This window comes from Babylonia areolata, chromosome 1, assembly GCF_041734735.1.
Source record: "Babylonia areolata isolate BAREFJ2019XMU chromosome 1, ASM4173473v1, whole genome shotgun sequence".
In the NCBI taxonomy this organism is placed as follows: domain Eukaryota; kingdom Metazoa; phylum Mollusca; class Gastropoda; order Neogastropoda; family Buccinidae; genus Babylonia; species Babylonia areolata.
The window spans coordinates 44,752,395-44,779,153 of record NC_134876.1 but is presented as its reverse complement, the minus strand read 5'-3'; the positions used below and the strand labels follow the sequence as shown (position 1 = coordinate 44,779,153).

The window sequence follows — 26,759 nt, the reverse complement described above, 5'->3', positions numbered from 1 at the left end:
CATAAAAAGCACAAAAACTACTGATGTACAATTTAAATCTCAGGTTTGATAAATGTAAATGAATATAAGATTGAAACTGCATGACTGAGCACAGTTCACTGTGTGTGTGCACTTGCGTGTTTGCCAATATATCTGTGCAAGTGCATTTGTGTGTTTTTGTGCACGTGTGAGTCTGGATGCGTATAAGGGCTTGTCCATATCCATGTGTGTGTACATGTGAGAATGTGATTTAGCTGTTACCATTCTTGCAAATGAAGCTGCTGCTTTTCCAAAGATTTCCATTTGGTACCAGAATCTTCTTCAAGATCGCTCAGCATTGTAGAAAATGTACCTCCCCAAAAGAAAAACAAAAAAGATACAAATAATAATCACAGTTTATCTTGAAACACTAAAAATCAAATCACATAATGCAAGCTGTGATTCTGCACAGCATGTAAGTTCATCCTCACCTGGATGGTGAATTAGTGCCCGTTTCTTGTATGCCTTCTTGATCTCGTCCTCAGATGCAGACTTGACCACTCCCAAGATCTTGTAATAATCTTTGCGTTTGCTCCTCTTCAGGGCCACTTTGGCTTCGTGTAGCAACTGTTTGTGTTCTGCAGCACACAGATACAGTATGGGCATGGCTACCACATCTGGCCGGACATCACAACCTTACCAATGTCTATATGATTATCAGCAAATGTAACCTGGTTTGTCAACATTGTTACCATGACATAAACAATCAGTGACAGCAGCACACTGGTTTTTATTCCTTTTATTCATGTACACTGTTTAAAAAAAGCTACTGCTGCTCTTCTTCTGTCACAACACTTACTTGTCTGACTGCTCTATATCAACCTTCGCGTTCTGTAATGTTTCCTGTGTGACTTGTTTGCATTTTGTCATTTCATTGTGATATGTTAATATGTATTTAAAAGTGTGTTGTTTTTTTTAAGTAAAACCAAACAAACATTGTGCACAAAGAAAACAGGCTATGAATACATAAAAGTTATTAAATGAAGTAAATCATTAAAAAAAATTTTTTTTAAAGCAGTACATATAACAGCCAAAGAACAGAGGACAAAACTGGAGCTCTGCTTCCTACAACATACAAGTTAAATACAGTTGACTTACTATGTGATCACACTAAATTCAGTATACAGCATCACATTTCAGACCTTTACTGCCCTGTTGTGAGTGTCAAACTTTCACTATTCAATGATTTCTCCAACTGGCTGAATGAAAGCCACAAAACCCATTTTTTGTTTTTTGTTTTTCTGTTCAGGAATTGTTTTCTCTTGAAAAGACCAGTTTCCTTTAAAGGTCCTTATCTTCTGTTATATGTGATTCCTGAAAGACTGATTCTTTAGAAGACAAACAGCTGAAGTATTAAAAGGTTCATAACTGAAAGCTTTTTATTGTTTTTTTCTTCAATAATTCAACACCCCTAACCCCATCCCCCGCCCTGTCTCCTCCATCCAGTTCATGAAAACAATCTTAATTATCAGGAGTCAGACTGCTATCATGATTTGAAATTCAAACAGAAAACTGGTACTGCTAAATCCCATCTATTCTCCCCCATTGTGTTAAACGTATTCTGAAGAGCACAACTTACCTCGACTCTTGTGAAGCTTGTTCACCTTTTCATAATCACGCACAGCTTCCTCGTACTGTTCTGTGTCCATGTAACTGAAAACACACACAGGAGAAAGCATTTCACTAATCCTTTAAAGTTACTCAAAATAAAACCACAAAGCCCCATGCTGTTCTTTGTTCCTATGACTCAAAATATGAAAAAGCACTTATAAATTCTTTCACTGCCAAGAGACAGAATTCTCATACTGTTCTGTGTCCATGTATATGAAACATAAACTACAAAGCATTCCATTAACCCAACCCACTAACTGGCCACATCTTTATGTACTGTTCCTCTTGCAACTGAGCAATGCAGTTATCCAATCCTGGCTGATCAAACTTTTTTTTCTGTTGTTTTATATACATACATACATACATATATATATATATATATATATATATTATCTATTTCATTTTATTCTATTTCATTATCAAGCCGGTTTTCTGACACTGACCCATTCAACCCTTGGGAGCTGACAGCCTCAGCAGGCTTCCATAAATACTGATGCAGGAAAAAACGCAAAAAAATATACTGTGTGTCCTCCAAATCACACGTGGACATATGTGGAAATACTGTATAAGTAAGTTGCCTTTATTTATGGTTAATGTATATGTAGGAACATGAAAACCATTTCAATGAGACAAATGTTGACACCAGACCAATGCTCGGGTGCAGGGCTCAAGGAGTTAAAACCACACACACACACACAAACACACACACACACACACACACAATCTGCAAAGGGACACAACTGATGTAAATCCAAGCAACTTCACTTATGGCCTACTTTTAAAACAGTTAAAACATTCTTTACTGGCCTGTTAGGGGAAGGGCACAAGGGAGGGAGATGAGCAATGTAGGAAATTTGTAAAAAATGTGATGGATGGGAACAGAGGAGGCTGTGAATGTACTGAAAGAAATTTGAAATGTTTTACCAAAATATTCCTAATCCTAGCGATACTTTTTTAAAGAACAAAATCATCACCATGCCCAGCTGTAAGCAAAAGGCCCTGCTTGTAATTCACTACTCTGCATGCCCATACAACCACTCAAAGCTATTCTCTTTCACTCTCCATTACACAACTCTAGGCTTTCTCTGATGCCTAATAAACAAGAAAAATAACATGATCAGTGTTTTTTTGTGATCAGTACAGACGGGACCTGCACAAAAAAATATGAGACCTGAATGAAGCAGAATAACAACAATCTGAGAACACAAAATAAAGAATTTGTCAAACAAAATAACGCAATATTCATGTGAATCCTTTTAGGATACTTTAACCCAGAAATGAACTGTTTAAGAGTCATTTCTATCTTGAAATGCTCTGTTGCACTTACAATAACATCTTTTTTATGTTAACATTGTGATCAGTAAACAAAAACATATCTTTTATGTAAATACAAAATGAAAACGGAGACATCAGTAAAATAACCACTACTAAAAATAAATAAATTTCAAAGATAATAAAGATTCTTTAAAAAGCAAACCAGGGAAATCTCACCATTTTGCACGCCGTAAATAGGCCTTGATATACCCATCATCCAGCTCCAGTGCTTTACAGCAATCATCTATGGCTTCTGTCAATTTGCCCAACTGAAAAAAAAAAAAAAAATATATATATATATATATATATGACGCAGTACGCGAAAACCTGGCTAAAGTTGCAATTTTATTTATCTTTTTTACTTTTGCACACCTTCTAAAAGTTTAAAAATCAAAGATTAAGACGGATAAAACAGAATGGATCTATCTGTCATACTCATAGTTTTTTTTTTCCCCTACCATTCTTTCTTAGTTTTTTTTTTCTACGATTTTTTCTGAGTTCGTGTGCCCGTGGAGTAGAAATGGAGAAAACAGCTCTTGAAAAAAACACACATTTGATTGCCTATGACTTGAAAAACAAGAATTATCCTGAATATTTATCTTGTGTCAAAAGATTCAGAACTTAATAAACTTTTAATTTCCATATGAAAAAGGCACAGGAATTCATATTTTCTCTCTGCACTACTCAAATGATGACAGGAGGACATCATGCAATACAGATTCTTCAGCCACAATCTGCTCATGGAAAAACCCACATATTTGTCTGCATGTAGCTTCAAAACAAAAATTTTTCTGAACATATATGTGGTGTAAGATGATTCAGAATTAAGTGAATTTTATATTTCGATATGACAAAGGAACAGGAAAATTCGTATTTTCTCTCTGTACTCAAACAAAGACAAGAATGGCAAGTGGAGAAGTGACGTCATGCAATACAGATTATACAGCCACAAGAGAACCGATGGCTCTATTCAAATATTTCACGACCATAAGCTGATGCATGAATCTTTGGAACTTTGGCTTAGATCCAGATCAAAGTGTGTGTGTGTGTGTGTGTGTGTGTGTGTGTGTGTGTGTGTGTGTGTGCGCACGCGCGCGCGCACGCATGAACATATATGTGCGCATTTATGTGTTTTGTGCATGTTCACATGTGTACGTGTGCATATGCGCATGCGTGTGGCCTTGTGTATATGTGTGTGTGCATGTGTACCCACCTGTACGTGTGTGGCTTATGAACGTATGTGTGTGTATGTTTGTGTATGTGAGTGATGGTAAAGTGTGTTCGCATGTGCACGTGTTTTCCCTGTAAGTGTGAAAAACATGGTGAGTGTGTGCACGAATGCATGTGCACACACACGCACACAAACACATAACCACACACAAAGGGCCATGGGCAAATCCGCATGGTCCCGAACACAAGAAAATCTTGTATTGTTCGGAGTGGAAATGCGCGTCTGATACGCCAATCATAAATTCTGAAATTGTCGAAAGAAATGGACTGAACGGAGTGACTGCCAAAAATACTTCACCAGAAACTGCTTTTGGCATTGGAAGTTTGAAACTTTGACAGATCTAAATAATGATGTTAAAACAATGAAATAAAGATGGATGCTGGTTGTTGAAGATAGAGTCGTTTCGTTTGCAGCAAACAAATTTGGTTTGAAAAACACTAGTATCAGATGGTGATAAAAAAATATATGTATCAGATTCATATCAGTACTGTTAACTCCCTTCCCTTTGTCACTTTTGATTTTGTTGTTCAGCAGGAATCGTACATAAACCATGGCTTTGCTTGTTGGCAGAAGCAATAGAGAAGCACAGAACACATGGACTGTGTAAGCAAACTACTAATGCTTTCCTAATGATGATGGATAACCAGACTAAGTCCCTGAGTACATCGTTGAGCAGTTTGTTGCCCTGTTGTTTGATTGTCTGAGCAAGCTGTGTGTTGTGAGCATGGTCAGACAGTCTCTCCTCACTAAAGAAAAGAGAACGTTGGAAAATACTCCACCCACTCCTGAACGGCACACAAAGAGCAGTTTATCTGAGAGTGCTTACATCTGGAGGTAGAATGGTGGGGATTGAGAAAAGGAGAGGGGAAGACTTTTGTGGACCATTCTGCAAAAGCTGAAGAAACTTGATGTGAACTGATTCACTGCTCCCGCAGTCGTGTGCAGAGAAAGGTGCAAATGCTGCAAGACCAACTTAAAGTGCACATCCTTGTGTACATATGGCAGGTACTGTCACATGGACCAAACACTGCCCAGTTGGAAAGAGACAACCCAACTGGTCGAGAAGGGTTGTTTTGTTTTTTTTAACTTTGTGATCCCAGTTTGATGTTTAAGTTTTTCAGTCAAGCTGAAACTATCAAAATTGTTTATTTGGTTTTACAAAGTGCACATTATGTACTTTGTGACTCTTGTAACCACACATCCGATGACATACAAGTGGGATTTTCATACCAAGAACACATCCCCCACCCCTGCCCTCAAACTCTCATCATCCCTTCTGTTCCGATGCCCTTTGATGTCTCATGAGATTGATGAATAAATCAACGCCCAACAACCCCACCTTAACACTTATTCAGAGCCGTAAGTCTGTGCTACAGACCTCCTTTACAATTTCTGTGATATGGCCTGGTGACCTAATGGTAGATGCATGCAGGCAGCGATTGGTCTGGTGCTGTGATTGGAATGGACTGGTCACTATTGTAACTTTTGTTATGAGATTGCACCAGCCAGTCATATGATATATCTCATCATGTATGTTGTTGAATCAGTTGTTAACAGTCAAAATCAGTTACCCGGAAGAAGAGGACCTTGGCTGATGGGTAAAAGCAGATTAACATGTTTTTAAACTTCTGAGGACTGGGAGTTAAACATTCATTTTTTGTGCTTTTTAATATCACAGCAAATATGAATTGAAAAAAGGAGAATGGTCTTGCTTATTTCCCACATTATAAAATATCTGTTTTGGTAGTTACACTTGCATGATTATACGCAATTACCACAACCTAATAAAATGTATGCTGTTGTTCAGGCATTAGAAATACCTCCAGGCCTAATTATGGATTTGCTGGTCAAGGCCATCACATCTTGCTGTGACCTTATTACAGATTTAATAATCTCCTGACGTGCGTGTGGCTGATCCTGACCTTAAACAACACAAATTCAATTAGATTCCAAGATATCAGTGTTTCTGAATGTAGCTAATACAGATCTAGTGCAGCACAGTATTTGTGTGAATGGTCACTTGACAAACTAACTGTTGCGATTTGTTGAGAATTGCAGCAAGCTGCTTTGCAGATGATGTTTTCGTATTTGTTCACTTCAGGTTGCGTCGATTTTATGAACACACAGGTCCTTTGATGAATTTTTGTGAGTAAATCACACCACAGAATGAAACAACATCAATTAAAATGTTCCACAGAAAGCCTGAACTTTCAATAAAAATTAATTATTTTCTAACTTTGAGTCGGAAACTTGGCAAAATTCAAAGAATCGATGGGACCCAGCAAAAGTCACAATTTACAGAGGGTAGCCAGTAAAACTGTTGAAAACATTCATATGCTATCTTGATTCAGAAGGTCTGGGGAAGATGATTAATGCCTGTTCACTGCTCATTTCCATATATTACTTCGCAGACCGGATTTTCCCCGTCTTCGTTGCTTTCAGCATGCAACTGAAATAGGGCAAAGAGTACAGTATTTTTCTACATGGTTTTGACAGGCATGCACCTGAAAACATTGAAAATACTACAGTTCCAGGGTGTTTTGTGCAAATATACTTACCGACAGCAAAGGTAAGACTTCGAAGATGCAATATTTATAAAAATCTCGATCTTGATGATTTTGACCCAAACCACTTGTTTTTATGTACAGCGAAGAATCGCTAATGCGACTTTAGCCGGATTTTCATGTGCTGCGTCATATATATATATATATATATATATATATAAAGAGAGAGAGAGAGAGATACACAACTTCCTATCAACAACAACAAAAAATATATGTATATATATAATTATAAATACACATCTTACTATCAGATAACTTTTCTAAACACCATGCAGCAAGTGCGCTCAAATCTCAAGCATACATATATATGCAACTAATCATTCATAAACTTTGTACCTTTCCATGTGACTTATTGCACAAAAGTTTGTTTTGATCTTTTTTTCTTTAAAAAAAAAAAAAAAAAGAGAAAAAAAAGTGGTTTATTATTCTGGAAAACATCTTCACTTCAAACACTTACACAGTAAGAAAAGCAAAAACAGGATAAAAAAAAAAAAAAGGGTCAATCTCAAAAGTGCCAAACATGAGCAACACAAAACATGTTGTACCACAATGACACACACACAAAAAAAAAAACCCAACCCCTTACAAAACCATTTATAAAATAAAAAATAAAATAATATAAAATAAAAACCCTTCAATTTTTTTTTTTAGTTTATAGAAAAACTGTTCTGGAGAACAGAAAAAGGTGTGACGACAAGAAGAACAGGAATAAAGACAAGAGTGATGAAGAATTTAGTGAGAAGAGAATTTCTGCTAAGTGGTGATAACATTCATAACTGAATCTTGGCATTCCAGAATCAAGGGTGTGCGCACACACAGGTGATTTTCAAAACCTTACCTTGGCACCAACAGTAGCCCGATTGCAGAAGAGTTTGGAATTGGTGGACTTGTTCAGAGGATCTATCTGCAAAGCCTTATTGTACAAATCATAGGCCTCCTGTAAACGACCTCCACGAAATGCCGCGTTGCCAGCTTCCTTTTCAGTTGTCAACTGCTTTGCTCGCTGCAACATAAATTATCTTGTAAAAAAATCAAATCAAATCAAATCAGTCAATATCAGTATTAGTATCAGTAGCTCAAGGAGGCGTCACTGCGTTTGGTCAAAATATCAAATCCATATACGCTACACCACATCTGCCAAGCATATACCTGACCAGCAGCGTAACCCAACGCGCTTAGTCAGGCCTTGAGAAAAAAGAAAAAAGAAAAAAAATCATTAAAAAATAAAACAAATAATTAATAAAATAAATAAAATAAAATAAAACAAAATAAATAATAATAAAAATAAAAATAAATGAAGTAAATTTTTTTTTTTAATAATAATAATAATAAATAAATAAAATAAAATAAAAAAGATACATACATAAAAAAAATACTACTACTACTAATAATAATATTTAAAAGGTGCAAAATCTTGATTAAGTCAACTCTAGGCGCGTGCGCACACACACACACACACACACAAACAACAACAACAAAAAAGGATAAAAAAGCAAATAAATGTAAAACATGCAGACACACGTTCACACATTCAAATCAAATCAAATCAGTATCAACTGACAGACCACAATATCATAACAGGTGGGTCACAACACACTGACTAAAGCAAAGAAAAAATAAGATAAATAAATGAAGTAAGGCCTTCTCACATTCATCAAAGTAATTAATGAACAACAACAACAACAAAATGTATACCAGTTGAATGTTCTAATTTCTATGCAGTGACATTCCAACAGCTCTGTACGAAACCATGTTTGTTTGTTTTTTGTTGTTGTTTAACAAATATGTGATCAGCCAACCTTGCCCTAGTTACATTTTAACATTATTTGACAGTGAAAATATAAATCATTGTGGTTTAAGACATAAGATATTTAGGTGGAAAGTAAATCTGTCAAAATCATGGTATCTGTCCAGATAATTTTAAAAACACTGCATCACCTAAATACTGTTACTATCATTTGGCCTCAAATAAAATCAGCATACCATAATTCTACTGTTAATTGTCAAGAAAAGTCCATCAGTTGTTTTACGAGAGGGAAGGGGATTATTCAATTCTGCACCTGCATAAAGATACTCTGAAAATTTCACTCACGGTTATGTTTAGTTTCAGAGACTACCTTTGTTCCATTGAGTGTGGATGTGAGTCGCACTGTCATTCAGATTCACCCGATGAGATAGTTAATTATTGGCTTAATGCCGTCAACTGTAATGGTTTGGGGAGATGACATAAATGAGTGATTCTTTCACTAATTTCCATCATCATCATGTGACTACTTTCTTTTATTTTTAATGCAGTCAAACTAGTACCTATTTTACATGAGTGCAATTAACCAAATATATCATATGACAGTAATGGTAACATGTCCCATCCTGATCAGATGTAATTCAAAAGTTATACCTGCTACAACACTAATATACTTAGCAAAACTACATCTTATGAACATTTATGATTATCTAACTGATTAACTAATTAATCATATATCATACTTAATATATCACAAACTTGTTTATCAAGATTTCATGACTTCACCATGGTGTAAGTGTACACAAAGTCAATGCAAAAAAAATAATTCTATTATTTTACTTTTTTACAGTACTTTTGAAAGCTTAGAAAGTGCCAATGTGATCCACTAATTCAATGATAGAAAACCAAGTCAGTGTGATTACACATACTTCCTTTCTATGTAGGTATAAAATGCTGCTCCTCAATTCCTGTCTATCTCCATAACAGCCCGTAAGTGAAGCCAACAAGGGTTTGGTGAAAAAAATCATAAAAAATATATAAAATATCATTATCTTACTCAAAGAGGGGGAAAAAAAAAGTCAATAAGGGTGTGGCACTCATCTGACCAGAAATCAGAAAAAGAAGGCACAGCTGGAAAGAAACATACATCATTAATCATGACTATTCTTCAGTCAAACCACACACTGCACAAAAAACTATTTCTTGATACACTTCATGACGTAAATGCCCTCATTATTCCCCTCATCACTTGCTTCTGATGTTGAGTCTGTTTATAAATGGCCCAGCTCATTGCTTTCAACTTAGAACTGCTGAATTGTTTGTCTTCATCCACTTCTTCAACATCAGAACCTTCCGTCTGCAACATTTAAATCACGGCGGCACAAGGCAACACATTTAGTTTCGGCATGAAGTGGAGGGGAAGGAGGATGAACAGCGAGTGAGCACATAGCACTGGAAAGGTGATAGCCTGGACAGACACACATGCAGTCTATAGGGGCAGCGCTCTGCTGCACCACTGATTTCGCGCTATTCTCAGTGAAGTGTGTGTTATACGGGCAGTGTGTACAGCTGTGAACAGCTCCACTGCTGCTGATAAACTGTCAGAAACAGGGTGATGTGTTTTAAAAAAATAATACTCTGTGTCAGAATGCAACAAGTAGGGCGCTATGGGTGTGAATGGATGTGTGATTCTCTGACAAATCTAACAATACCAAACATGAGCAGGTTTAATTTTCTACATGCAGTGTACAAGCGGTACAAACTTATCGAGCACACGACAACTGATTTCGCGCTATTCTCAGTGAAGTGTGTGTTATACGGGCAGTGTGTACAGCTGTGAACAGCTCCACTGCTGCTGATAAACTGTCAGAAACAGGGTGAAGTGTTTTTAAAAAAATAATACTCTGTGTCAGAATGCAACAAGTAGGGCGCTATGGGTGTGAATGGATGTGTGATTCTCTGACAAATCTAACAATACCAAACATGAGCAGGTTTAATTTCCTACATGCAGTGTACAAGCGGTACAAACTTATTGAGCACACGAACATTCTGTTCAAACTGAGGAACACACACAAAATGTAGTTCAAATTCAACTCGGTGTTGTGTGTGTATATAATTTTGGTTCAAGATAAAACTTATGTCATTATATACATGCATGTCTCCACAATACAACTGAAAGGAAAATATAGACGATACTGTTACCCAGAGGTGGCAGACCGCCCCAAAATTTGTGTCAGTATTTAACGGTCAGCTCCACTGAGAACTGTTGCCAGCCACCTAAGTTTCACACTTCTCTCAACACACGGGGAGAGAGACAGACAGACATGTATGAAGAGACAGACATACTTAGAAACAGAGGCATGTGTACAGACAGAGAAAGGGGAGAGGCACATAGAGAGAGACAGAGAATGGGAAAGAGAGATTTACACCGACTAGATGTTTTGCGTGTCAGTATGTGTGCCTTTGCTTGTGACATGCATCTGGTCATTCTAAAAGATACACCATGACGATACCATACTTTTAGTAAACAATCTAACATGCTGACATGCATCTGTAAGTTCTAAATAATAAAATACATTCCTACCTGAACTTATAAATCCATATGAATCCTTGTTTGCAGTTGGTAATCCACTCAGTTGAAGGGTGACACTAAACTCAAACATTTTTTTTTCTTCTTTTTAATGAGTGTGCATGGGAGGGAGGGATTCAGGGTGGAGAAAAGAACAGGGCTGAAAATATTTTTTATTCTTTATTTTTTTTATTTGTGCCGTGATTCTCCTGCTTGGGGTACGACTTGCTGAAGCATAGGGGAGACAATTGTCATGTGCTCTTGCATGATGACACACAGTTGGTCTTGTGACTGCATCCCTTATGCTTTCTTTTTGAGTGATTTGACGACCGCATGTGTTGCCTCCCCCCCTTGTTCCCCATGTAGTGCCAGGCCAAATCCATGAGAATGAATGAATGGAATGCAGTGATTTTCTAGGATGTGTTGCTTGGAAATGATGCGTGTTTGTGGGAACTGTTGGCAGAAGAAAGACATGTACTGTTTGATGTCACTATCCAGTGTGTCAACGTCACTGCCTGTCGAGGGTCTTTGATGTGAGATGTTTGTGTGAATGCGTGAGAACAGTGTCTTTAGTGTTTTAGCCCTTTGAGCCCTGAGTTCCTGAACAATTTTAACCCTTCTGCCTGAGCTCCTGAGCCAAAATTATTTGCAAAAAATTGGTATTTAATGTGTCACGGCAAATATAAAAAGAGTGCCCTGATCACCGCTTTACCGGTGGTAGAGAAAAATGACATAATGCCTAGCCACCGGTTGAGCGGTGCAGAAACACTTGTGTCGTGTTTTGCTATTGGTTGACTTATAGTTATACTGAAATTGATCTTTTTTATCCAAAGCACATGCACAAAACACAGTGAAAAGGCGCGGCCATTTTGGTACTACGTTCGCTGACGTCAGAATATTATGGTTTTTCTGATTGGCTCTTCAATACAAGTCAACCAACAGCAAAACACAACACAAGTGTTTACGCACCGCTCAACCAGTGGCTAGGCATTATGTAATTTTTCTCTACCACCGGTAAAGCGGTGGTCAGGGCTCAAAGGGTTAACTTCTGGAAAATGTTCCTAGCTCTGAGGTTTATGTCTGCGTCTTGAGTCAGTTCACCTGTTCTGTTGACTACACTGTCACTAATGTGTTCTATTGTTTCTGGCTTGAGATATTTGTGGCAGTGGTTTCCAATGAATGATGCTCCATGGTATGCCTGTGTACTTTATGCTGTTGAAGCACAACATCTAAGTGTTGTGTGACAGGGCCAGTCAGGTGTGGAAGGTCAAGCTGTGTCTTGAGATATTCAATGTCTGCATCTTTTTCTTCTACCATATCTGCTAGCTCACACTGCTGTTTTTGGAAATCAATGAGTGGTGTACTGTCTCCTTCAGACTTATTAAATATAATCCTAGTTTCTAGCAATCTCTTTTCTTCTTCAGCACTTTGGATCTGTGTCAGTTTGTCTACGAAGTCAGAAAAGGCTGAGTTGATGTCTATCTATTTTCCCTGGCTGGCTATCAACTCCCCTATCTTTTTGTCAAGAGAATGACACTCCCCCTCCTGCAGGTCATGGTGTTTTTTGACCACTCCCAGAGGAATATGCAGATATGAGGGAGCTACTTGGCTAAGTTCAATGTCAACAACAGGCTCCCTGATTACATTGTTGTGCAGGCTGGCGATTTTCTGCTTGGAGTGTTTGTATTTGCTGTAGTCAGTCTTGACGCCCTGTAATGTGCACTGTGTGGTGCTGCCTTCATTGCAGTGAGGTGGAGTTTGTGATTTGGATGCTGTGCAGTATAAACAAGGGTGTGTCCCCTGTGCACCTGACAGTCCATACAGTTTGAGGAGAAAGTCACAGTCCCCAAACAAGGTCCCTTTGACTATCTTGTTTTGCCATGCCATTGACTGCAGAGCAGCTGGCTGTTGTTTGTTGGGTTCTAAGATTCTTCTCAAATTGTCCAGACTGTCCTTGCAGTGTACAATGGCCAGGAGACACGTGTTGTGCTTTGAGTTGAGGTTGGTGAGATCTGCAATTTGAAGCATGAGTTTGAATGTCCCCCTCCATGGTCCCCTCCAATTTTTACCCATATCTCAGCCTGCGGTATTCTATCATCATGCCATGTCAACTTGTTTTCTTTGCCGCACTAGTCTAATAAGTTTTCTACCATCTTTGGAATGTCTTTGATTTTCCTACTGCTGTTTCCTCCTCTCTCTTCCCTCTTTATCAACAAAGATGAGTTTTGCCTTTTGTATTTCTACCTCCCCAAACATTGCTTCTTTCTGCACCTCCCTCTTCTTCCTTTCCCCTTCATGTTCCACACCAAGACTGGCATAAAACCTCTTTTGTATCCTGTGTTGTGCCCAGCTTAACCCCATGGCAGCTGTCAGTGCAGACCCTTGTTTTTTGGTCACTTTCACTCGGCCACATCCAGCAGCTTGCAGTATCTGTTGTCTGTGGCTCTGACCTGATCTTTTGACTTCTGACCCCTGCTGTTTTATTATAGCTTCTTTACTATTCCCTGAGATGTGAAATCTAATTTTTTGCATCATTTGAGACCGTTTTTTCTTCAGAGGAGATGATGCTATGGCAGATGATTTGCGGGGTTGTGTGACTTTTTTCAACACTATTCAGTATTGGCTGACCTCCAGTTTTGCATTTGACCGTTGATTTGTGACCTGACTTAAGCATATTTTGTGTGTCAGTTGTGTGTATAACTTTTCTTCTTCTTCAATGAGAGATTTATTGAGATCCTCATCCTCTGAGTCAACATATACCATCTTGCGTTTCAATTGTGCGATGGGCGATATAGCTGCGTCAGTGACAAGTGTTTTGGGTGTGATTGGAGATGTGTTTGTGCAGAGTGTTCTTGTTTTTTTGACTGGTGTTGACGTGGGCTGATAAAATGATGTTTACACACTGTCGTCGGTATCTAAGCACAGATCAGACAGATCAAAACTTTCATCCGTGGATTTTTTTTACGGGTGATCATCTTTTTTTTTTCCCGGGCAACCAGGTTCACTTTTTGAGTGATAAAAATGGCATGTTGTGCACTGACCCAAAGTTGTCCAGATTTCTGACATTCTGTCAATGTCAAGTGTTACATTTTCATTTGCAGTTTTGAACTGAGAATTTCCATGAGTATGTTTCATTTTTATCAGTTTTTTGTAGCACTTGATACAAATGCATGTGGGATGTTTGCCCTCTTCATCATTCAAAACATCTAGACTGAAAAAACGAAACAGTTCAGAAGCACACTTGGCACAAAGTCCTGCATTCAACCCCTTATCTTTTATCTCTTCTGAAAACCTGTTCGCCACACACACGACACATACAATCCAAACATCTTATGTGTTCACTGAAGGTATGCTGTCCAGTCAGCAAAGCCACCGCCACAGCACCAGATTCCATTTTTGTCGGCACACATACAAACACACACACACACATTTAGGTCAAATAATTGGATGTAACACAAAACATAGATAGTGTTTGGTAAATTACACAACACACTTAAAGTTCGCATTCACTGGGATCATGTACTTAAAGTTCACATTCACTGGGATCATGTACACAAAAAATGACAGCAAACTGAAATGATTGTGTTTGAATGTGATGGCATGAAAATCACTTAAATGACACACATGCGAAAACAGGCACAAAGAGGCCCGCACGCATTCCCCTTTCCTCTCCCTCCCATCCCAGTGGAATCTAGATCAGCAGCAGTGCTCCTGACCACTCACTGAATTCTGGAACTAAACAGCTCTGCTGGAAGCTAAGTGGCACAGCCGTGAAATGCTGCAAGCAAATGAATTTTTTTTAAATTGCCGTTGTCGCTTTTCCATCAAGTGTAGAGCTCACTGGAGACGCTACTGTTGACATGTGTGAAGCAAAGCCAGTCATGAGACCAATCTTTTATTCATCAACACACAGCATACTGTACCATGTGCTTTTCTTTCACTGCAGAAAAGTTTACAATACAATATCTCGCTAGTTGTGGTAATCTGTCTTGCAGGCAGCTCATCACACACTTTTCACACACTGGAACACTTTAGCTATCATTTGTCTGAAAGCAAATCTTGCGAGCAGAATGCTGTAGCAGTCATTTACTGGGAAAGAGGTAAAAGAACTTGAATAAAAAATATATATATTTTATTAAAATGCATTCCAAAGAAGACTAAGCCAATGTTTACGAGATAAAACAGGTCTGGACTGTTTCGTCTGCAAGACGTTTTAGTAACGGTGAGAAAATCCAAAAGTATGATGAAAAAATTAAGAGAACAAAACAATGATGTAAAGAGAAAAACAGGTAACAAATGGGCACTATCTGCTCAAAACAAAAGATTCAATCTGAACAGGTTTTTCCTCAAATCAACCCCTCACCCTCGTATTCTTCATGGGCCCACCCATCCTTCTTTTTCACAGCAACAATTTAAGTCACCATAATCAAAGAAAAAAATTTAAACAATACTTTCTTAAAAAAGAATGACAATCAAGTGGCCCTTTCTCATTACAGAGATAACAACAAACAACAAAGAAGAGCTGAGGAGCTAACCTTCAGAGCATCCCTGGCTTTGCTGTGATCGGGAGCAAGACGCAAAACCTGCTGGAAATGCTGAAAGGCTTTCTCTGTGTTGTCCTGGTAGTAAAGGCTGAGGCCTCGTACATACACAGCATCTGCATTCATCCCTTCTCGCTGCAGAATGTCACTACAAACAGAAATACACACCAGTGTCAAACGAAAAGCGCACAGAGAGACAAAGATAATGATGTCACTGTCAGGCATTAACTATTTTCAAACACCTATTTATAACAACAACAATAATAACAACATATAGTACTGATATGGCACAAACTCCCCATATTGAGACTCTAAGTGCCTCATGATTATACACGCATGCACACACGCACATCAAGACAATACTACAAACTGCAGATATGATCGATCAAACGCAAACAAGTACACACAAACACAAAAGGCACAAAATATGCCCTACACACCAACACACACAAGTACACAGAGCACACACACACGCACTAATGCGCACAAATACACAGTATGCACCCAACCACAGGCACGCACACCACATGATGATTTTAATACAAGAAACAAAACAAAAGGTTGGGTGGGTGTGAGGAGACAGATAAACAAACTATGTTTCCTCACATCGAAAGGCCAGGAGGAAAAGTTATGTTTTCAAATCTGTGTAATCGATATTATGCCATGAACTTCAAGTCAACATCCATAAAAAGTCCAAAATGAAGCCTCATGACTCCAAGGCAATGTGCTCAAGGATTGTACTATGGTGGGAAATGCAAGTAGTGACATGCAAAAACTTGTCCAAGGTATAACGTTAAATCTATCAGCAGCTGCATATCTGTTCTATTCATTCTTTCAATTACTGAAAACTTACTTGGCTAATTCCTGTGAATCTTGATGCCGGCCTAGCAAGGTGAGGGCTTCCGCTTTGAGAACTTTGAAGCGTACACATGCCGGACTGTGGTCTAAGCATCTATCTAGACAAAACATGGCCTGAAAACAAATCACATACACGAAATTTAATATAACAGACACTAGATAAATTTATACAAAACAAAAGAGAAAAAAAACAACTGAAAATAATGTCAAGAAAAAATAAATGCACAAAACAGGTTTGGGGAAAATAGGGCAATCTGTTGAAGATATTGGCCATACTGTCAGACAAGATCATAATGGCAATTAAATAAAAAATAAATAAATAAAAAGTATGAGTGATGGTTAACAATTCTTTTGACTTTAAGCATGCACATCTTTAATAGACTCAACCCTCTCGCATTTTCTCCAGCTGAAACTGACGGGCCTCAGCATTATATTCACTCCAACCACAGCATGTGAAGCAGAAATTTCAGTCACATCACTAGTTTGCCCTTGTGTACATACATATGAGATAACCATACTGAGGAAGAAATAGACATGTTTTGCAATAAATGGGGGAACTGGAGAAAGAAATAAAACACAAAATCACTTTTTCAGTGAATGCTGTTGAAGACAAAGAGATGGACAGATATAACGAAAAGTAGAATGACCTGGAATACAAGATGCCACTTGCAGCATTGCAAACAAAACTGCATACAGTAGCACCAATAAAGGCAAAGAAAAAGGGATGGCAGGACAAGCTGAGGTTGTCACTAATCAGTCACTCCAAACAAACGCACATGCAGTATAGGTTTTGACTGAAAAAATTACCAACACCATGGTGTCATAATTTTACCCCAATAATATGACAATACTGTGGACAGCTGCTTGCCACATGGATTCAAAGTACACAGACTGACCTTTAAAGCAAAGTATATTTACAGAGGCTGAGCCTTCACAGCTCACGAGTGATTGCTGCTGATTTGGTGGTACAAGTACAGCATAACAGAGCCTGATAAGTCTTCATCTGAAAATTTTATGACAGTCTAAAAATAGCTAATAGTAAAATATTCAAATACGTCATTTTTCTCCTTTTTAAAGACCACTTCTCTGAAGTTCTCTAAAACATTGAACATATCGCAACAAAAATTTGCATGTGGGCTTTAATTTTTGTGCTCGAAACATTGGTGTAATTACTAAATTAGTTTTGAAATAATTTGAAGTTCAAATTTTCTCATCTAATTGAGGAATCATTTTTTCCTTGAAAAAAAGTTTGGAAAAAACATGAGTACTGGGAAGCTTCTCTGTTACATATGTGAATACAAAAGAGTTAAGAATAATATGAAAATGAAATGAAACAGTTCAACAGAGATGTTAAAGTGAAGTGAAACTGAAAGATTGGCTAAAACTAACACAAAGGAAAAACATTAGCTTTTTCTTAATCTAACATTTTGGCTCTTTCCAACTGATTGTGAGAATAAAAAACAAAAAACAAAATACACACACACACACACAAACATACACACACCATGACACGCATCGCATCACATGACATGTACACACATTTTCAAATAAAACAAGAATAAAAATTTAATGACTTAGCAAAATAAAGAAACAATAGAGAAGACCTGTATGAACCAAAGGTGACCATCTATCAAAGCAGATATGCAATTCATTCACAACTGACTGCCAACATTAGGATATCACAAACTTGGGACTTAACATAGGACAAGACATCCAACTACCACAATCAAAAAAGAATTTGAAAACAGAGATCATGCAGGTTCCAAAACCTCTGTCTGAAGACTGTTTAGGGTTTTAGGTATTTTAACAAATGTGAACTAATGTATATGTATACCAGTATGTGATTATTCCAAGCAGTGTTTTATTTTTTGTGTCAGCCTGAAACATTAAGAAATTACAGGCTTATGTGGCAGATGGCAACCTATAATTGTCTCCTATGAATAAATCAGAAATACAAATTATAATTATTCTTGTAACAAAAGCAGTAGCGTAGGAACTGGCTAAAATCATACATGTCTTCTTCTACGACTTCCAATCCCCATCCCTATCTAAACAAAAAATATGAAAAAGCCATCAAAAGAGATCAGCTCCTCCCAGGCAAACAATGAACACAGGTACTTACTGTTCTGTGATCACCTCGCACAAAGTTCAGTTCTACTTTGTCTTCCAGGTCTTGCAAACCTTGCACATTTTTTAGCTGCAAACATCATCACATGACAATATCAGAAAAAAACTAGGTATGTAGCGTCCATTTAAGTGTGTACTTGTGTCTGCATCTGTCATGGTGTGTGTGTGTGTGTGTGTGTGTGTGTGTGTGTGTGTGCGCGCGCGCGCGTGCGTGCGTGTGTGTGTGTGTGTGCGTGTGCGTGTGAGTTTGTGTGTGTATTCATGCAACACTGCATGGTTGTTAATATGCATGTGTGTATGGCTTGCGTGGATGAGTAAAGACATGGATGTGTGCTTGTGCATGCATGTATATGTGTGGATGAAGCATGTCAGAATACAGACAAGCAAGTATGCTTTGTGCGTTCATGAATTTATGCTTGCTTGTGCACATCTGCATTGCAGACAATTTCTGAGAAATGTCTGAGACTAAACAATCAATTCCATTTAAAACTGACTCCTTTCTCCATTCTCACATACTTATATGCCAGTTCTCACATACACAACTTCACACATGGAAGTTGCAACAATCAATACCATTTTAAATTGTCTCCCTTTTCCATTCTCACATACTTATTACCAGTTGTCATATACAGAACTTCACGTATGCAAGCATACACACACACACACACCTGCACACACACACAACCACTCATAAGAATGCACCCACGCACACACACAGTGACTTTAAAACAGACACAACAGAGAAACAAAAAAGCTGGGTTTTATTTTTTTAAACCCTGAAGTACTGACCTCTGTCAAAGCTGTGGAATTCTTGGGGTCCAGCTCCAAGACATGGTTGTAACTTTTAGAAGCTGCCATGGAGTTGCCCAACATGAGATGACATTTGCCCTCACGTATATAACCCTGAAATAACAACACTACATATGAGAATCTTCATGCACCAATTTATGACAAATGTACACAACTGACCAACATTCCGTTGATACTGAACAGTTGAAAACAGAAGGATTAACTGCATGTGTTCTTGTCCACAAAAGCAAGCATCAATCTCCAGTTCATTAATAAACATTTTAAAGTTCTGACAGCTGCAGACAATTAGAACTTCATCCTTCATCTGTTTTGGATACAACAGCATCACCAATGCTGAGAGTGAAACCTTTATAGGTGTCATAAAATACAATGAAATCCACTGTGTGGTCAAACATAAGCATCTCCCAGAGTTTTAAAGGTAAAACACAACAGCTAAAAAAAAAAAAAAGAAAAAAAAAAAAAAGAAAGGAAAATAGACAAGAAAAGAAAAAAAAGGAAAGAAAACTGACTGGGCGAGTGTGAATGTGTGTGTGTGTGTGTGTGTGTGTGTGTGTGTGTGTGTCACTGTGGGTGACTATTCTGTGTTTGTATCATGTGCGTCTCATTAAAAAAAAAAAAATCCTGATTCTATTTATTGTAGGTGGGTTTTTTTTCTTCCACTCAGTAAGTGTTTAACTTCTGTAAGTGCTGGAAGTATTCTTTAGCATAAAAGAAATCCTTTCCCAATCTTCCTCCTCACCTTGATAAAACTGGGATCCAGCTGAAGAGCCTGCTGGGCATCTCGTAGGGCTTCTTTGTATTTCTTCAGCATCATGTATGTGGCTGCTCTGTTTCCATGGTAGGCCGCACATGATGGACATAAGTCTGCCAGACACATACCATAGCTCTTATCAAATCTACTCACACTGGGGCTAACAGGATTCATATATTTTTTTTTTTAAACAACAACAACAACAAAAAACAAAAACAAAAAAAACAAACAAACAAAAACTCACACACAGCATTTTGCAGTTTGAAAGATCAGCCCAACTCACCTTGTGGCAGTTACAAAGAGCATGCCAGACTTGGATTGGAAGCATTACACTCACACACACACCCAGTTCCTGTAGCAACAGAAATTTCTATCACTCACCCCAACTACTTCTGATTTCTCCACTTCAGCCGAGTAGTATAGGACAGGAAAAAGACCACTGTCAGAGTCAGCACCAGTGGGTCATGGTATAAAAATTAAAACACAGAGGAATCGAAAGCCTGTTTTAAAATATCAAAAACACTATTTCACCTTCTCTAACATTCAGACATATCTTGACTTGCCTTTCATCACACTCATGTGGACACACTAACACACACAGCATTTAGCATACAAAATGAACAATGCACCATTACCCTCTGAAACGCAGTGGACTGGACATCAATCAAGACTTGGTCCAACTGACAGTCATGATACTGGACTGGACATCCATCAAGACTAGGCCCAATTGAAAGTCATGATATTCTGTCATCAGGCTTTTATTGTTTTACTGGTCAGTTAACTGTTTCATTAACTTGATCCAGTTACTTTCATTATTCCCCTAATTTCCCTGTCCATTCTCACTTACTCTTCCTGTCACATAATTTATGTAAACACACAGAGCTTGAAAGCTCACTCTTATACATGCACACACACACACCACACATATTTTTTTCTTCCCTTTTCTAATATGCACTAAAATAACTTTGGTGAACAGACATTAATGACCAACCAAGAACTATGTACACCATGACTCTTTTCCAAATGCAAACTTGGTCTGTATAATGATAAATAAATTAATGAAGACAATGAATATATAATTAAATGATAAATAAATGAATCAAGACAATAAATATATCATAAAGTTCTTTGACAGTTTGAGTTACTTAATTCTCTTCTTTCCTAATCATGTCTTTCTAAACAGAGCATCAAATATTTCCTTGTCTTCATTTCATTTTGATATTAATTGATGACTGAATATAATAAATGGGCAGGACACTATTTCCCACCAATTTGTACTTAACTTGTAAACATAATTATCACGAAATAATTCTTACTTTACAGTTTACCTATAGTACAACCACTTAATCAGACAATGAGTAACTATGTGCGTGTAGGTATATCTTTGTGAGTATCTGTGTAACTGTGTCAGTGTGTGCGAGTGCGTTTGAGAGAGAAATTGTGAGAGGTAGAGAGAGAGGTGTAGAGAGAGAGAGAGAGAGAGAGAGAGAGTGTATGTGTTTGTGTGTGTGTGTGTGTGTGTTTACATGTATGTGTGTGCGCACACGGGCACACAGATGTGCCTGTATACATGTGTGTATGCACAAGCATATTAACTTCTTTTAAAAGTTATCCACATGGCACACCTGGCAAATGTTTACCATCTTCTGTTCTGCCTTGTAGAAATAGTTGAACTGTTACTGTCCCATCAAAGAGCTTGGAAAATAGAATGAAAAGATGACTGGCAGTGGCACCAACTAGAGTCACTTGATTTTCTTCTCTGAAGTTTCAACTATTGCCATCTGTGTTGCCACCATGCACTATTATATAACCAGACGATGTCTGCGGGAGTCAATTGTCAAAGACTGGAAAGAATTTACCCAATCTGATTTGTCACCTACCGTCTTTCCTTTAGTTCCAGATGATGCTCATTTGTGTCCCAGTTTTGGAACTGATCCATCAAATAATTAAGAAAATCTCTTTATTGCTGCATTGTCTTTCCAGACATTTAAAATCATTCTGTAAACTGTTCATTGTCTCATTTCTGCACTTATGTAACCACTGCAATAAACTGAGTAATAGTTTAAAATCAAATGATGAGTTATAACAATATCTAATCCTTTCAGAGACAGATTTCCGTGGAAAGGTGCTCTCCCCATGCCAGGAATTTTGAGGATTTATAGATTATAAAAAATTGATAGATAAAAACTTTATTTTTAAATTCTACTTTCTACTGTTTCTAGCACAAAAACTATAAGAGATACAGGAAAAAAAAAGAAGTAAATGTTATGTTTCTTAATCTTATGAAGAAAATGAAAATGAGAGGATTCCCTCCCCCTTTCCACATTACATGCACATAATCTGTCCTAACTGCCAGTCAGCACTGTCACTCATTCAAAAACTTTGATAGCATAACTGAACAAGCATCAAATGTAGCGGTCAGTTTCATCACTGTCACTGTCATTATCTTCCAATTTAATGAATTAAAAAGCAAGAGAGATCTTTCTCCATTGTTATCTGTAATCATTTCAAGTTGAACAGCCTTCGAAGCTGTATAAGTCCACTGACTGGGACAAGTCTTTGCTTAGTTTGGTTCTAACGCCATTTCTGCAAACAGACAAACCCCCTTTCCATGTGGGTTCCAAAATCACCAAGAAGAAAAGGGTCTTCCACTTGACATATGCTCACTTAATTAACTCTTAACAGTTTGTCTCTGTAAGTTTCCTTCTCACAGGAATGATGATCTGACTGGCAGGCTGGCTGGTTGACTTATTGCACTTTTCTAAAAGGCAATTACCTGATTTTCTCTAGAATAGCTTTGTATTTTAATATAATGGGGTTTTGAAGCATCAGACATGAAATTTAACCTTCACTGATAAAACAGTACCAAAATAAATGTTCCGACTAGACCACGCCTCACTTTCACTTTCTCACCGCCATTTTGCCCAGCAAGCGTTCTCTGTTTACTTTTTTGCAGACAACTTTTTCCACGTTGCTGTTTGGTGCAGTTACTAACACAGATAGGTTTCATGCTTGGCTTGTGATTACTTTCGGGAGAGGTGTTGAATCAAATTGTGTGTGTGTGTGTGTTTGTCTGTCAGTGTGTGTGGTGCATGTGTGGTGTGTGTGTGTATGTGCATGTGTAAGAGAGATGGAGAGTGTGTGTGTGTGTAAAAACAACATGTGTCACTCTGTGCATGTGTGTGTGTGCACATTTCTCTGTGTGTGTGTGTGTGTGTGTGTGTGTGTGTGTGTGTGTGTGTGTGTGTGTGTGAATATAATGTGATTGCAGTATAATGTTGAAACCAATATATATGTAATTTGATAAAACTATATCATAGCTGCAAGAGAGTGTGTGTGAGAGAGATATATAGTTTATTTTTGCTAATATTTCTACACTTTCTGCTAATATTTCTGCAATTTCTTTCGTTGCACAAATGATCTCAGTGTATAGCAGTTAGTATGTTGGACAATTCCGAAGTATATTTCAGACACAATTAAATAATTTATTGTCTTGTGTATTAAGAACTATTTTTCAGTATCACTAGAGTTCTGTCAAGACTAAGATAAACCAAAAAAAGTAGAAATTGTGTTAGATTTATTTATCGGAAAAACAAGGAACTGCTCCACATGGCACTTCCACCATCTTGGATCCCTTCGTTTTCAAGACTCCACGCTGTGCTTACCTCACTGGTTGGTTTGGGAATGGGCTGAACTGAAGTATTTAGTCTAAACTCTTGAATACAGTGCTGTCTTCTTCTATATATATATATATATATATTTTTTTTTTTTAAATCTGATTTCAGAGCAGGGAGTTACAATGATACAGATCCAGGGCCAAGCCAGCCAGTGCCTCAATTTCACATTTTCAGCCTTCACATGTGCCTGGATTCTACTCACCTGATGTCTGGACGCATGTAGATACAAGGAGGTTCACCAGAGCCGTATGTGATTTTTTTTTCAAAATGTTTACTGTGGAATTAGTATCCCACTTTGTGAATATAATATGTATGCACAACAGCATGGTCCTGGAGTGATGTTAGAAGGAACTATAAACGCTGTTACCTCTTGGAAAAAAAAGATAAGAAAGAAAAAATTATGTGAAGTGTGAAACCAGTGACACATTTTATTGTTTTCAGAGAGAGAGGTACTGTCTTCTTCTGTCATGCAGCTAGGTTGTCACTCAGGATTAACAGTGGATCATGATTCATTTCTTGCTGAAATATAATATGAAATACACTTCTTTTTTTTAAGATATTTTTTTAATCTTTCAAGAACATTTCCTTTACTCTGATTCAGCTTTAGACATTTTTTGCAGTGCTGTAAATGCATATCATTATGTGTTGAAACAGAATAGCAAGAACTATTCTGTGTAATTTGTAATTGGTGGTCTGTGTTTGCCAACTGGCATTGTAGTATGCAAATAGTCATTCGGATGAGACGATAAACTGAGGTCCTGTGTGAAGCTTGCACTTAGCACACGTAAAAGAACCCACGGAAACAAAAGGGTTGTTCCTGGCAAAAATCTGCAGAAAAATCCACTTCAATAGGAAAAACAAATAAAACTGCACGCAGGAAAAAATACCAAAAAAATTGGGTGGCGCTGTAGTGTAGCGACGCACTCTCCCTGGGGAGAGCAGCCCGAATTTCACACAGAGAAATCTGTTGTGATAAAAAGAAATACAAATACAAATTTTCAAGGTTTATTCTGATAATGAATACTATATTGCTAAGTACTAGAAATGTCACATACCTATGAGCAGAAAACAAGAACTGTTTCTGGTATTATTTTTTTAGTTTGTATGAAATACTCAGAATGGATTTTAACAATGAAGAAGTAGGTTGTTGTTTTTTTTTGTTTGTTTGTTTTTGTTTGTTTGTTTTGTTTTGTTTTTACTATTTACCATATATTTCAATGTGTGAGAACCAATTTGATAAGATGCTATTCATGACTAACTTATGATATTGTTACAAAAAGGATTTCACACAAAAGATTCTTAAATTTTCTTTCATTTGGTATACAACATGGGTGGTTTGCATGCTTGTGAGTGTCTCATATTGTGTGTTGAATGATGTCGGGGTGGAGATTTTCAACGTTTTTGGTGGTAATCTTTCTGTGTGCTAATAATGTAAAATATCTTATGATTTTATAACAGATTGTATCTAATATCATTTTATGGTCTATGTAAAATACCCATACTGATTTTGAACCTTGCAGAAAGAAAAGACTTTTCCCCATATGGCCTAATGTGAGTAGATGCTATTCATCTCTGATTCATGTTATCAATAAAACATGGATTTCATGTGAAAGAGTATTCAACTGTCTTTCATTTGGTATATAATGCGAGTATTTTGTTTGTTGGTGAGTGTCTGATATCGAGTCTTGAATGAAACCAGTGTGGTTACTCTAGCAAAACTCAACATATTTGGCGAACTGGTAAGAGTTAAGAAATTTCATAATAACTGTTCAGAGTCTGTGTTCACTGAACGAAACTGATGAAGAAAAACTGGAATAGATGTGGGATGTCACTGGAGTTTAATAGAAGTACTGTGTGTAGAACGTCAAATGACGTCTTATAGGCACGGAACAAATTAAATTTACACGTATCTAACATACTTATTGCCTGGGTGTAGCATTCAAGGGCCTCTCTGTATTTCTGCTGCTTGTAGAAAGTGTTGCCTTCTTCTTTCTTGGTTTCTGCTTTCTCTGTTTCACTGTAATCAATTTGAGAAATGTATGTATATATAAAAAATAAAATAAAAAAAGACCAACTACTGCTGCAGAAAAAGCAAAAACACAGGGGGAATGTTTTGAAACTGAACACACAGATTGGAAACAAATGGCTGAACTCAATGTTTAGTCTTATCTACTATTTCTTGAGTTGAACCACAGACCTACAGTGTTCTCAGTTTCTAGGTGGTTACACTGTTCATAAATCTATTCACTTAGCCTTACCAGTTACCACCACCCACAGAATTTAAATTATATAATTCATAAAATAACCCCCCAAATGGTAAAAATGTGGACTAAGAATCATACAAACACATGACAGCAGTAATCAGGATCAGCAGTCATAGCGATACATCAATGTGAATAAAAGAAAAATGTACACATGCTGACACTGCTTCTATATATATATTTATTATACCAAATCAGTGCTGATCGAAACGTTGATAATGACTGGATCTGGACGTCTTCTAGAAAATTCCATGGCAGGAAATAGACAAAATAAACCACAATCGGGCTTCATATTTCCCCACATTTGGGGCAAAACCTGAATTAAAACAGAAATTAGACGTGTCAACGCTTACATGACCATTATTTAACATGCATCACAGTGTTACTAGGCAAAATCACATTTACAGACTTCGAACTAACAAGCTCAAGAACTGAGTGTACAACAGATTCATCCACCCAAACTGTTTCAAGGCTGTAATTGTAAACACATTTCAAAACTATAAACAACCTAACATTAACAACGGCATCAAATGTAGGAACAAAAGAACACCTTACTTTTCTTCAATCATTTCAATATCATCGTCCTCTGGTGTTTCTGCCATGCCATTCATTTGAGTGGTCTCTTTCACTTCCATGTCTGACATCTTGCACTCTCACGTTCTCTCGTAGAAAGAACGAGACTT

General features: G+C 37.5%; 1 protein-coding gene across 2 annotated transcripts in view; it reads right to left on the bottom strand.

Annotated features, from left to right (window-relative positions):
- LOC143283344 (dnaJ homolog subfamily C member 7-like) overlaps positions 1–26,759 on the bottom strand; it is a 31,849-nt gene extending 5,090 nt beyond the window's left edge. For both annotated transcript variants that reach the window (XR_013055389.1, XM_076589554.1), the window contains exons 1-11: positions 26,632–26,759; positions 25,735–25,832; positions 20,127–20,251; positions 19,367–19,480; positions 18,573–18,647; positions 16,446–16,564; positions 15,587–15,740; positions 7,577–7,741; positions 3,121–3,212; positions 1,598–1,671; positions 450–596 (exon numbers count right to left, since the gene is read on the bottom strand). Coding sequence is in view for 1 of the 2 variants with exons in the window: in XM_076589554.1 (XP_076445669.1) it covers positions 450–596; positions 1,598–1,671; positions 3,121–3,212; positions 7,577–7,741; positions 15,587–15,740; positions 16,446–16,564; positions 18,573–18,647; positions 19,367–19,480; positions 20,127–20,251; positions 25,735–25,832; positions 26,632–26,720 (1,252 nt within the window). In the remaining variant the exon portion in view is untranslated. The remainder of the gene's footprint in view (positions 1–449; positions 597–1,597; positions 1,672–3,120; positions 3,213–7,576; positions 7,742–15,586; positions 15,741–16,445; positions 16,565–18,572; positions 18,648–19,366; positions 19,481–20,126; positions 20,252–25,734; positions 25,833–26,631) is intronic.